General features: G+C 37.2%; 1 protein-coding gene across 1 annotated transcript; it reads right to left on the bottom strand.

Annotated features, from left to right (window-relative positions):
- Nucleotides 1–4,460: 4,460 nt before the first annotated feature.
- On the bottom strand, nucleotides 4,461–12,696 carry LOC141401973 (uncharacterized). The gene is made up of 2 exons (XM_073982567.1): nucleotides 12,618–12,696; nucleotides 4,461–5,832 (listed from the first exon to the last, which is right to left on the bottom strand). Exon 2 carries the CDS (start codon nucleotides 5,826–5,828, stop codon nucleotides 4,542–4,544), a length of 1,287 nt encoding a protein of 428 aa, XP_073838668.1. The 5' UTR covers nucleotides 5,829–5,832; nucleotides 12,618–12,696; the 3' UTR covers nucleotides 4,461–4,541.
- Between the last annotated feature and the right edge of the window lie 1,757 nt (nucleotides 12,697–14,453).

The following is a 14,453-nucleotide window of genomic DNA, read 5'->3' as shown; positions in this document are numbered from 1 at the left end:
CTTTTATGGTCGTCATTGAAGGTTAAGTTCTCACCGAAATACGTTTTGAAGAAATATGGGCTGATGGTTCTACCAGCGGACAAACCTCACGAAACCGTTATTTTTTTTAAACTAAATGCGGGTACTTTCCTTGTTTACATACCCATTAAGACAGTAATGGGCCTCATCGCTGAACAAAGTTTGGCTCGAAACACATAAAGTTGAACGATTTGCAACCATTGTTCAATCGTAAGTATTTCCACAATAAAATGCCAAATAATACTAAACAAAAATAACATGAAACCATGACACGACTCACACGTGATGAGTCAAAAATAGGCCATTTAAAAAAGTACCTCTAGTTGGATCCCCCTTTATTTATATATTTTTTTGTTTATAGGATAAGTGAATAATAATAGTCATTTATTTTTCACCTTTTATATGGAAAAAATTGGGTGTCACCGTGGTGCAATGGTATGCACACCCGCCTTGCACGTTAAAGGTCGTGGGTTCGATTCCCAGGATGGCAAAACACCCCTCAGTGATGTTGGCGACATTTCTTGAGTATTTCAGCCTTGAAAAACTTCTCTACAAGTGGTGTCTTAGGACACGCCGTTCGGACTCGGCAATAAACAATAGGTCCCATATCATTGAGCTAATATGATTGATATGAGAGAAGTCTCTCTAGTCCCATCTGGGATGGTTGTGGAACAATTATTATATGGAATAAATTGTTGTGGTTTATTAAATTTGCTGTGTTTTATTTCTTAAAAGGAGGAATATTTTTGAGATTCTCGTATTATTTGCTGAACAAACTTAAGAAATTTTAGGATTTTGGGAAGAAATTCGTAAAAAAATCTGATAAATTGTGGAAAAAGTTTATAAATTCGGACATTATTCTAAACCACTGTTCTTTTAGATTGCGGTCATAGTTTGTGATTATTAGACAGCGGAATTTTATGCAACCCCTATTTTTGGTCCGATTCATGTCAAATTTTGGGACTGGGCATATTTTTGGCTTCTGATTACATTGCAATCGAAACATATGACATATGCAAAATTATGCAAAATGCATAAATTTTTGCATATGTAAAATTTATGCATTTTACATATTTTCTTATGCAACAAATATTTCAATAATAGGTACAAAAATGTTTGTGTGTAAAATTTTTCTGTTTAAAATTCTCTTCAGACAAGTCAATAAAATAGAGAAATGTATAACCACAGCCACAACCTTCAAAATACCGAAAATTGGGAGGTATCGTTCTATGGGGGCTATATGAAGGCCTGAACCTAAACCGACAAATTTTAGGTGGAAAGTTTTTTACCCACAACGAAGACAAAATGCCAAATTTCAGTCATTTCGGTTGGATATTGAGGCCATAACCTTCAAAATACCGAAAATCGGGAGGTACCAATCTATGGGGCTATATGAAGACGTGGACCTATACCGATAATTTCGGAGGGATATTGAGGGCACAACCTTCAAAATTCCAGAAATCCGAAGGTACCAATCTATGGGGGCTATATGAAGACGTGGACCTATGCGGACAGATTTCAGTTGTAAAGTTGCATACCCCTAATGAAGACTTAAAACCAAATTTCAGCCATTTCGGTGGGATATTTAGACCACAAATCCTTGAATATATTTTTGAATATGGTGTTGCATATGCTCATTTTATGCAGATATGTACAAATATGTCAAAATATGCACGATATGCAAAGTATGCAAAAAATGCAAAAATTTCTGGGCCTAATTCGTTTTATTTTGTAATAAAACGAGTTTCTTTCTAATCAAATTTACTCTACGACCATCCTGACCATATATGCATTTGCATAGGATTCCGCTGTCTACTGTTTATATACTTACAAAATTTTAGAAAAACACCCAAAAATTAAAAGAATTTCGAAGCGAACATATAATTTCTTTCTATTTTCTAGTCATTTTCGTATATTACTTTAGAGTTCCGTCCTAGAGCTCCGAATTTCCCTATATTTTTCTAACGAATTCTTAAAAAAAACGTCAAGAAACTTTAATAACCATTCCGAATTTCCTACTACAAAACGTTCCGAATTCTGTGACCCGCTTCACACAAAATAGTACATGTTTTGCATGCGAATACGTAATCAGAAATGGAAACTTGTGCAGAGATTTATTCCGAATTCGGTACGATCTCGGCAAAAATTTTTTAGCGGGTAGCTTTTCAACCTTCCACAATGTATCCGTCAGGTACACAAGTAAACATTTAAAGACAATATATGTGATGCAAACATTTTAAATATAGCAGACCCTTATACCAGATTACATATATGATTTTGGTAATGAATTTTATCAACATATCGCTCATTTAGTTAGCAAATTATATTTGTTCTACGACTTCTACATTACTTTGTGTCAAATTTTCATGCATATATCTCTAAAGCTCAACGAGTTACATCTCATTTACCAAAGCCGTGGCATAATTGTAAAATAAGATTTTTGAGTTTATGAAGCACTAAAGCACTTCAAATCATGCTTGATCTTGCACGGGAATTTGGCACTGATATCTGGCTAGCTGTTTGCAAAATATGGTTTAGGTGGTTATTTTATTTTTTGTGTAATACAGTCGGACCTCGATTATCCGTAATGGTCGGGACCGTAGGCATTACGGATAATCTTTTTTCCCGGATAATGCAGTAACACTATTTCTCTTATATTGGATATACATACGTATTTATAGGACCAATTTTGAATTTAATTTTGAATTTAATTTAACTGAAGCCTGGTAGTAATTCGAATTGTCTTGGAGAAACCAGGCATAAATTTCCTTTTTACAGTGTTTTATTTAACTTGCTTTGTTGTCTGTCTGTTTAGTTCAAATCTACTAACTAATCTTTAACTCAGTTGACCAATCGAACTAAAACTTTGCACACTTTTTAGGTTCGGATGACAATACATGAATATGAAATCAAAACCAATATGGGTCCATTTTTTCTTATAGCCCCTGTATTTCGGCACCACCCTACTTCTAGCATTTTGAGGATTTTATCTTAATTTTCAGCCCGAATTGGCTGTAAATTGGTACTGTGGAAATGGTTCCAGGTTATGGTATGGCCCCCATACAGCGGTACCACCCGATTTCAAGTATTTTGAGGATTTTATCTTCATGTTTAACCCGAATTGGCTGTAACTTGGCATTTGGAGTTCCCAATGATATATATATATATATATATATTTACTAAAAAGTTAAAAGTAAAAGATAATTTAAATAATTAAGTTGCAGTAGTTTAGTTATAAATGCGCAATAACCAAGAAAGTAATTATTCGCTTAGCCTAAATAAGTATTTTCTTCTTCATGATGGGATCTCTCAAATAAAACGCTTGCCATGTATTGCCATTTAATCTTGTCACAATTTTTAATTTAAATGCAAGTGCTTTATTTGTGAGATCGCATCATGAAGAAGAATATACTTATTTAGGCTAAACGAACAATTATTTTCTTGGTTATTGCGCATTTATAACTAAAATACTGTAAGTTAATTATTTAAATTATCTTTTACTTTTAACTTTTTAGTAAACATTTGTTTGACCACTGAGAACACCAATGGGAACTCCAAATGCCAAGTTACAGCCAATTCGGGTTAAACATGAAGATAAAATCCCCAAAATACTTGAAAAATACTTGCCGCTATGTGGGGGCCATACCATAACCTGGAACTATTTCCACAATGCCAAGTTAAAGCCAGTTCGGGCTGCAAATATAGACGAAATCCTCAAAATACTAGAAGAAGAATTTCGTATTTTTCAGTATAGACAAAAAACTGTTTATACACTACTATTAACTCTGAAGACATAAAGAGTGACCTTACGTTTTTTTGACGAAAGAGCAGACAAAATAATGGGACATTTTTACAGTGGGTGGAGATGAGCATTATCTATCGTTCTGTAATAAAAAGTGACAAATTAAAGATTTTATGTTACTACCCTTTTGTGAACAGGTGCGATTTGTATATATATTTTTGTATCTTATTATACCCTACACCACAATATGGATTGTGTTTACGCCGAAATTGCGTGAAAATAAATAAATAAAACACGAACGTTTTAGATATTAATTCAAAATAAAAAGCAGTTGCTTTATTGAGGGAAATAAGTATAAATTATAAAGAGAGGGTAGACAGATTACCTGGTTTGGTTGGTAGGCGAGAGATGAGTGAGAATAATAATATTGAAAGGTGGCGTTGGCGGTAATTCGATACTCGTTAGAATCTGCATTTTGACAGTTCAGTTGTAATAAAAACGGAGTATGCAGATTGTAACGAGGATAGAACTAAATACGCTTTTTCAAACACAATGAATGTGGAAACGGCTAAATAAATAAATTTAATAAAAATTCTGACTTAAACATTGGCGGCCACCTTGCAACATTATTAATGTTGTAACAAAATTAAATACTTAATACTATTTGATGAAATTACGTTAAAAAAAATAAGGTGGACAGTGCAGGTTTTGTGAGCAATTCATATTAATTCAATTTATTTAACTTTTTTCCAAATAGTTCAATATATAGACATACAACCGATTAATGGTAGCATGCCCCCGATAGAACCCATCCGAATATGGTGTTGTGAGCAATAGGTAATCCAGGCGATACATGCATCCGATTAGTCACGACCTTTGCGTACACATCGGGACCAAGAACTAATGCTACCCGACTGGGTCTATAAAATGATGGATCTGCTAAGGGCAGTCCCAGAAACGCATCCTTAAGCTTTTCAGAGACTGTTTCTTTTGGCGTGAACACGAACTTAAGGTCTGTTACCCTGGCAGTGATCGTGATCGATTCTGTTGGATCATACATTGACGTGACAGCAAACCTACAAAATTGCACACCATCTAAATTGGATATTGGTAGTTTTAAATGATCTACCATTGAGGCACATACTTGGCTTTGGGTGGCACAAGGGTCCAGAACAGCACGGACTGGATACGTTGATCCGACACCATGTAGTCGTACTATCAGACTGGGGGATAGCGTCGATACCGATTGTAGGGACAGTAAGCTGATTGGACTAGCTACTGTTTGTGATACACTAAGGTGATCAACAGACGAACGTGACTCAGACCTGTAATTCTGACGATCAGCATAGCTTGGGTACGGATTCGACCTTGAGTATTGGCGTGTACGAAACAATGGTTTACTGACTGATCCAACATTTGACCGATCTTCATGCAATAAAGTATGGTGATCACCACCACAAGTCAAACAACATCTCCGACTATGACAGTCTCTGGCTTGGTGCCATTTGCCCAAGCACCGCGTGCAGTCCCGATGGTCCGCAACAGTCTTGATCCGAGCATCTAACGACATATTTTTAAATTGTTTGCAATCCCTCAATGAATGCCGACGATTACAAACACGGCAGCTGTATCGATTAGATATTGTACCGAGATTCGAAGACGTAGTGGGAGGTGGTAAGATCGCCGTTGAACCCGCAGATATGGATTCAGACCTTACCATAGAAGAAACCGAGGAACCCGCAGTTACGGATTCTGCGCGATTAAGATCGGTGATTGATTCAGAACGAGGTGCTGTTGAACCCGCAGTGACGGATTCTTGTATTTTAGGATTCTGTTCAGGTATGGTAGTCGGACCCGCAGTGACGGATTCGAATTGCGTAGATTTGGAAATCGGAAACACAGCCGAATCCGCAGTTACGGATTCCGTCTCCGATTCCGTCAACTTTACTGCAGCTATTGGCTTCACGAGCTCCTCAACAACTTCCGAGCTGGTACGCTTTTTTGTTCCCTCTAAGGCACGATCGATCTTAGAGATCAGGTCAATTGCATACATGTTACTGGCGTCCATAATACTAAGAAAGAAAGGCGTTTTAGTATTGTTCATTCGACGATTGGTCGGTCAGAATGACCAACTTCGTCACCGGCCGCTTTACAACGCCGTTTGCCGTACGAATGTCCACGACTCGAACGTGTCCGTCGATTCCCGGATAAACCTTTTCAACACGACCTAACTTCCACGAGGTCGGGGGGAGATTCTCGTGCCGAACCACGACTAAATCGTCAATTACTACTTCTCTTTCCGGGAATTTCCATTTGTACCGCATATGCAAATTTTTAAGATATTCCTCCTTCCACCTATCACAAAACAAATGAGCGAGCGCTTGCAGTTTTCTATACCGGTTCACAAGCGATATCGGTTGTTCAGATATGAAGGGCTCAGGAGGAGAAAGTAACGGCGCGCCAATTAAGAAATGACCGGGTGTTAAGGAAACTAATTCTTGCGGATCGTCAGACATAGGACAAAGTGGACGCGAGTTAAGGCAAGCCTCTATTCGAGCTAAAACTGTCGCTAATTCCTCAAAAGTGAAACGAAGATTTCGACAATGCTTCCGAAAATGCAGTTTGAAGCTTTTAACTCCAGCTTCCCAGAGACCACCCATATGTGGTGCACCAGCTGGAATGAATTTCCACGATAAACCTTGATGTACAAGAGCATCAGAGGCCGAATCACAGCTATCTCGAATAAAGCGAATATAATCTTTTCTAAGTTCACGAGAAGCTCCTACGAAATTTGTGCCATTATCGGAAAATATAGTTCGTGGACATCCTCGACGAGCTATAAACCTATGTAATGCGGCCATGAAATTGGCAGTCGACAAATCCGACACTGCCTCCAAATGAATAGCCTTAGTCGCGAAGCAAACGAATACACAAACGTATCCTTTTGTAATTTTACAAGCCCTACCAGTAAACGATTTGACCTCAAAAGGACCAGCAAAGTCCACACCAGTAGTAATAAACGCCCTATCGACTATAGTTCTTTCCGGCGGAAGAGCTGCCATAATTTGACTACAATGTCTCTTTTTATCGACAAGACACACCTTGCAGTTACGAACAACCGCACGTATCAAATTTTTAACTCTCGGAATCCAATATTCCGTTCGCAAAATCCGCAACATCAGTTGCAGTCCGCCATGAACGCACTTAATGTGAATATATTCCACCAGAAGTCTAACGAACCTACTTCTATATGGGAGAATAATCGGACAGCTTTCCGAATTCGAAAGAGTGGGCGACTGCTCTAAACGACCATTCATACGCATGACACCATGTTCATCAAGGACGGGATTTAGAGGAGCTAAACAACTCGACGTTGACACTGGTTTATTGTCCATCAAACTCTTGTACTCATTTGCAAAATGGACTTTTTGAGTATTTATTATTAAGAGCATCCGAACCTCATTGAATTCCGAAGTGGTAATTCTTTTCGAAGGGTAAGTATATCTACATCGGTACCGAGAGTTGGTCTGACGAACGAACCTAAACATATAAGCTACAGCACGAATCCCCGTTGTAAAAGACGAATACCTATCCAGAATATCAGCATAAGTCGACGTAAAGAATGAGAAATGACACTGCACCGAACGCATTTCAATGTCAGTCTCAAGTGGAGTTAGGTCACGAATAGCCCAATTCGATTTATCTTGGCTGAGCCAGCATGGCCCATGCCACCAAAGGGGACTAGTAGCTAAGTCTGATGGAGGTACACCACGACTTCCTAGGTCCGCAGGATTATCTTCCGACCGAACATGATACCAATTATGGTTTCCAACATTTTGTTGGATCCTACAGACTCGATTTGCAACAAAAGTGGTCCAGGTAGAGGGGGTTTTTCGAAGCCACGACAAAACAATAGTTGAATCCGTCCAACAATACACCTGACGAAATTCAATGTCGATCTCCTTGACGATGACTTTTAACAGTTCCGACGCTAAAACCGCTCCACAAAGCTCTAAACGAGGGAGCGAAATTGATTTAATTGGGGCCACTTTGGTGTTACTAGACAACAAATGCACGAACACATTCTGAACTGGGACCTCAATTCGAATATATACTACCCCCGCATATGCCTTAATCGAGGCATCTGAAAACACGTGTAATTCCGCCGAACATTGTGGGGTATATCGAATCCAACGAGGACTTTGTATCGTATTTACTTTATGATAAGTCTCTACGAATTTACGCCACTCCAAATAAGTGGCCTCTACAAGGGGATCGTCTTAACCGATTTGATCTAGCCAGACCTTTTGCATAATCATTTTTGCCGTGACAATAACTGGCCCTAACCAACCAACAGGGTCAAACAACTTAGCTATTGCGGACAGAACTTCCCGTTTAGTATAACTAGCCTTCTTTTCTATGGGTTTGACATCGAAATAAAAAGAATCCAACCTAGCATTCCACCTGATACCAAGAAGTTTCGAACTACTAGCTTCCACGAATGACAATAATTGCGCATCTACCAAATGTTCTGGGGGGAAACGATTCAAAATAGTCTTATCATTGGCCGTCCACTTTCTAAGCTCAAACTTTGCCGAAGAAAGTGCCGAAATAAGTTGATCTGTCACCGCGGTCTCAAGGTCATGAGCTCCTGCCAATACGTCATCCACATACATGGATTTTCGCAATATATGCGCTGCTAGGGGATACTGAGTTTCTGTTTCGTCCGCCAGTTGCAACAATGTTCTAATAGCTAGATAAGGGGCGCAATTCAAACCGAAAGTCACTGTTTCTAATTCGAAATCTTGAACGGGTTTAGTTGGCGAGTCCCGATAGAGGATTTTTTTTGAAGCGAAGTGTGCTGAGGGTCGACGCGAATCTGCCGATACATTTGGGTTATGTCTGAATTGAAAACGAATTTAAATACTCGCCAACGAAGTATTAAAAGTACAAGGTCGAGCTGCAAAGTGGGCCCGACATGTAGAATGTCGTTCAGACTGTTCCCGTTAGAAGTTTTATTCGAGGCGTTAAATACGACCCGCAATTTTGTTGTCTGTTTTTCGAGGTTTATGACCGGATGGTGAGGCAAATAACACGAAAGGGTGCTAGTATTGGCAGCAGAAACTGACTTCATATGGTCGAGCTCTAAATATTCAGTCAGAACCTTATCATATGTGACTTTTACATCCGGTTTTTTCAATAAGGACGCCTCATTCCGAAGGAATTGCTTGAGGACATTACCACGAGATTCCCCCAAATACCCGTTTACTCCTAACTCAGTTCGCAAGGGCAGGGTTACAATAAATCTACCGTCAGAGGATCTACGAGTGGTTCGAACAAAATTTTCCTCACAAATGCGGTCAGATGGGGATAACATTTTTCGTTTAGGAGTTTCTTCCAATTCCCAGAATCGCAACAAAGTTTTATTAAGAGAGTCCTCTTCCTCAATATTAATTGTCGTAGCAAAGGTTCTAATTTCCGACGATGGAATTGGCCCAGTGACAAGCCAACCGAAAACAGTATTTTGTGCTAGCAGAGTTCCCGATATAATGGAACGACATCCCTCTAACAAGATCTTAGTATATAAATCTGCACCGAGCAGCAGATCTACGGGACGAGAATCAAATAAATTGACGTCCGCCAAACGAATATTTGGTATTTGCGATCTAAAATCTGAAGAGACAGTAAAGGATGGTAAACTTCCCGAAATTAGTGGCAATACTAACGCGTTCGTTGATAACAAAACCGAAGGATCGCATGGACTTCCAATTTGAATAGAACAAACTTTGCGAGAATTTGCCGAAATTGCACAATTAACGCCCGAAATACTAACATTCGTAGAAGAAACTGGAAGACAAAAACGAAGATTCCGAAGCGGGGTCTATCAGAGCCCTAGCTGGGTACGAGATACCACAATGAATCAAATTTACCATCGCTGTTCCTAAAAGCACAGATTTATTTTGAGCTGCGTGGAAGACTTGTCGGGGGTTACCTGCCGAAGTGGAAGGAAGAGAAGGTTCGATTGAGGAATTAGAAGGCCTATTTTCGACGTTGTTTGGATTTCTGTTAGACGAATTTGGAACCGGGGCTGACTTTTTAGGAGAAGAATCATTTCTATGTAACAACGTGTGATGTGTTCCACTACATTTAGAACACCGAAACTTACTTATGCAAGTTTTAACCTCGTGTCCCTTTCGCAAACAATTGACACATAAGCGACGACGTTTAACAATAGAAAACCGGCTGGAGATCGACATATTTTTGAACCGAGGACATTCAAAAAGTTGATGACTATGTTTTGGGCACAGAATACAATCGGTTTTTTGTGGAGACGGAGGGTTATTTGAGGAAGCAGATTTAGTTAAATGAGTCTGGACCTTCCTGACGTTCGATTTTGTTGCCTGTTCACTACCCCTCATATCATGTAGACACATTAGAGTTCGAATTCGTTCCGTTAAGAAGCTATCTAAATCCTCCCCAAGTGAAATAGGTTTGCGTAATTTTTGGTAACCGCTGAAGACAAATAAATACCAAAAATGGATCCCAATTTTCTGTAGGGATGTCGTAAATTGACATCGCTGACAAACAACCATTAATTCCGCGTTGTATTGCCTTCAAACCCGAACTAGACTCATTCTGGAGGACTGGCAAAGCGAAAAGTTTTTTCAATTGGTTATGGACGAGTAACCGAGGATTATCATAATTATCCTTTAAAGCATTCCACGCTAGATCGAAACTGCGGTGTATCAATGGAAATTTCGAGACAATTTCTCGAGCTTCTCCACTAGTTTTGCGCACGAGATGGCAAAGGCGCTCTATATCGCTCAAACGGGATTTTTTATATACACCGCGCTAAAAAGGTCCCTAAACGTGGGCCACGATTGAAATTCTCCTTCGAAAACATCTATATCACACGGAGGTAGTGCTAAATTATGAACATTGTCATTATTATGAGGATCCATAAAACTCTGACGACCACTAGGATATCCAATACTCGATATTGGGGAGCTAGTGACACTTACTTCCTTAGAAGTATGAGTAGAAGAGCTCGTTTTACCTGCTGCTGCATCGTTAGACTGTAATACTTTTGGAGTATCACAGGGATGCTGCGAGGCTAGCGAATGTACTGAACTACAACGAGAAGAGTTCAAAGACTTCCTAGAACCTCGTAATTCCGACAGTTGAACATTTAAATTTGTTAAACATTTCATATATTCCTGATGCACGACCTCATATTTGTGATCAGCGGACTCAATCGTATCTTTAGTTGTATCCTCAGACGTTTCCAAATAGAGCATACACGAATTAAACTTATCCTGAGTATCTCTCCAAACCTTTTCTAGTTCGACGCTAAAAACTTCTAATGCACAAAGATTAATTTCCTCATGTTTCATTGCTCGAATATTTTCCACGAATCTAACGAACGCATCAGAAACACTGATAAAACTTTCCAAGGGACTGAATGGCATATTTGTAAATTTTATTTAACACATGCACAAGAAAACTAAAAAAGTTTTCCAAAAATTCTCCAAAAAAAAACCAAATTTTTCTTGATCAAAGTCCAAAAATGATTTATAATCAACGAAAATCTCGAAACGATTAAAATTTTATACGAAAAACGACCTAATTCTTAACAAAGAAGCCCATTTATTCTAGAAAAGAATTAAAATCGACCAAAATTTCCAAACTTCAGTTGCACGAAATAGCAATTTTTTGCGAAATTTCTCTCAAAGATCAACAAATTGCTCGAAATAGCACAAATGTTAACTAGAAATTTCCAAAAAAATCAATAAGTTCCGAAAATCCCTATAATTTTCCAACAAAATTATAGAAATGACACAAAATTTCAACAAAAAAATTTGCTAAATCGCACGAAATATTAAAATATTTGTATATAATAATATATAAAAAGATCAATAAAAAGTTTTATATATATCAAAAAATAGCGAAAATATCAATAATTTTCCAAAAAATATTTAGTTCAATATAAAATAATCTGAAAAATTATTATTTATACGAACCGATAAAAATGTCGACCAATGCGGACTGTAGGGTGTACGATATTTAATTTTTTCCAATATTCGTTCACTACACACACACACACTACTAATATAATTAGCAAAAAAATATTTTCTCCTTTATAACAAACGTATTAACTAACCACAATCGACCGAACCGATTGGTGTAGCGCACACGTAATAAAAGAGAAACGAAATAACAAAACGTATGTATGTTTATAATAGGCAAGCGATGGTTGCCTATACCAATGGTATGTATGTAGCTAGCGTGTGTGTATGGCTAAACGATAGACGAACGATTGACCGCCAAGCGTACGTATGTTTACGCGTAAATATGTAAATATAATTGTGTATTATTGACCAGCGAAAAAAGGGAATAAGCGAAAAAATTATTTGGGGTATTTTGTGTTGTGTCTTTTGAGTTCTTATTAGGCAAACAAATGAACACTAGAGTGAGTGGAAATAAATGAAATATTTATTATTATTATTTTTATAAATAATTAGCACTTTAAATGAATATTACACCACCAAATCAATTTAAATAAATTATTAAAATATTTTATTCCACTCAACAGTAAAAATTGCACTTTTTGAAATATTAATTTTGCAAATAATTTTTAGATTTTTTTCTTTTTTCACTGATCACTATTATGTCCGTCCGCGACTAATAAACAATCGAACGATAGACGGAGGCAGGGATACGCGACGCGTTGTAGAGCGGTCGATATATTTTGTTGTTGTAAAAAATATTTTAAGAAATATATTTTTTTTGTTTACGATTTTTTTTTTGTTATTTTTTCGCGAGCTCACAAATTAAAAAGATCACTGCACTGACCTACCTGTTTGTTGATGTAAATAGAGATGAATATGATGATGAAGTTGATAATGGTGTTGTTGATGTTAATGATGATTAAGCTGCGAGAAAACGAGAACCAAAAACCAATTAGAAAAATTGCAAAGCTCGTATCCAGGCTCGATAGGACCAATGTTTACGCCGAAATTGCGTGAAAATAAATAAATAAAACACGAACGTTTTAGATATTAATTCAAAATAAAAAGCAGTTGCTTTATTGAGGGAAATAAGTAAAAATTATAAAGAGAGGGTAGACAGATTACCTGGTTTGGTTGGTAGGCGAGAGATGAGTGAGAATAATAATATTGAAAGGTGGCGTTGGCTGTAATTCGATACTCGTTAGAATCTGCATTTTGACAGTTCAGTTGTAATAAAAACGGAGTATGCAGATTGTAACGAGGATATAACTAAATACGCTTTTTCAAACACAATGAATGTGGAAACGGCTAAATACATAAATAAAGTTAATAAAAATTCTGACTTAAACAGATTGATTATTATATGTTTGTTTTTTCCGAAAATTCATGTAATACCGCGAAATATTCATCGTAGACGCGGCTCTTTATGTTGCATTTATAGTCCGATCGGCGAGAAATTTTAAGCAGAGTTTGGGTTTACCGCAAAGAAGAAACTAGCAATTTAACATAATAAACAGACAGTATTTAGCGGGTTAAATAGGCCAATACTTTTGTGTGAAAATTGGTAAAATTTTTAGTAAAATGAATGTATCTTCATTCCTGGAAAATATATCCAACCACGGTAAATTATATTTAGAAGAGGAACTCTCGACCTTTCCATTGAAGTCAGTTCTGCTGATGTACGTGGTTGGATAACACATTTACAGTCTAGTATATACAGGGATCCCACAGTTTAAATTGTGTGCAGTGTAACGATAATCACGCTAGAGATCGCAGTTACATTTTAATACTGACAATTTTTTGCACTAAGTATGAGGTTTGGTCATGGAAAATGCCAATAATTTTGAAAAATGCGCAGATAGTATATAGTGGGTGAAATTGACCATTATGGGAAAATATCAAAATTAAATTGTTGGTCTAAATTTTAAATTCTGGGGGCATATTCCGACAAATTACGAACACGAAATTTGAAAACCAATCTTGACCTGTCCTTTGGTGCAAGTTAATCGATAACAAATGATGCAAAAATATCAATAAATTATATCAATAACATAAGTATCGCAATCATATAAAATAAATTCCGTGGAAAACTAGTGCCCAGGCGAAATGGTTTAGGGTATCACATTGTCGGTCCCGTCCGACTATAGCGCTTGTTCTTTAATGTGGTTTTTTCGTTTCGTTTTCAATGAAATGTCAAATTTCGTAAATCAATTTTCTCGCCAATGAGCTATTTAATGTCTACTAAGCTAAGCAGCTAAATTAATATGACAATAAACAAACGAACAGAATTTGTTTACAATGTTAGTAAATTTCAAAAATGCATGACTGGTTTGAAAGATAATATTCAACCATTCTAAAGGATAATGATAGAAATCCGCTGCGAAAAAAAAAACAATTAACGTTGAAAATCTAAGAAATCCTGGTTTTATACATATACGGTTATAAAATAAGTAAAATTAATTGTATCGCAAAGAAACCAATGGTATTTTTGTCTTCTATGGTCTCCAAAAAAACCGAATTGCTACATGAAAGTCCCTCCATAACTAGTACACATATATTTTCAAAATATCACAGCAGGGACGATTGAGATTCCTCAATTTCAATGTTATCAGACCAATTCTGGTTTCCAATTTGTTCGCGTTCACAATATTGGCCGATGCGCGCAAAAGTTATAGCTGTTTTAT

The sequence above is a fragment of the Musca autumnalis genome, unplaced genomic scaffold (assembly GCF_047663935.1).
Source record: "Musca autumnalis isolate F117 unplaced genomic scaffold, ASM4766393v1 scaffold_4, whole genome shotgun sequence".
In the NCBI taxonomy this organism is placed as follows: domain Eukaryota; kingdom Metazoa; phylum Arthropoda; class Insecta; order Diptera; family Muscidae; genus Musca; species Musca autumnalis.
Note: the sequence above shows the minus strand (reverse complement) of the source record. Positions and strands in the feature narration are given on the sequence as shown.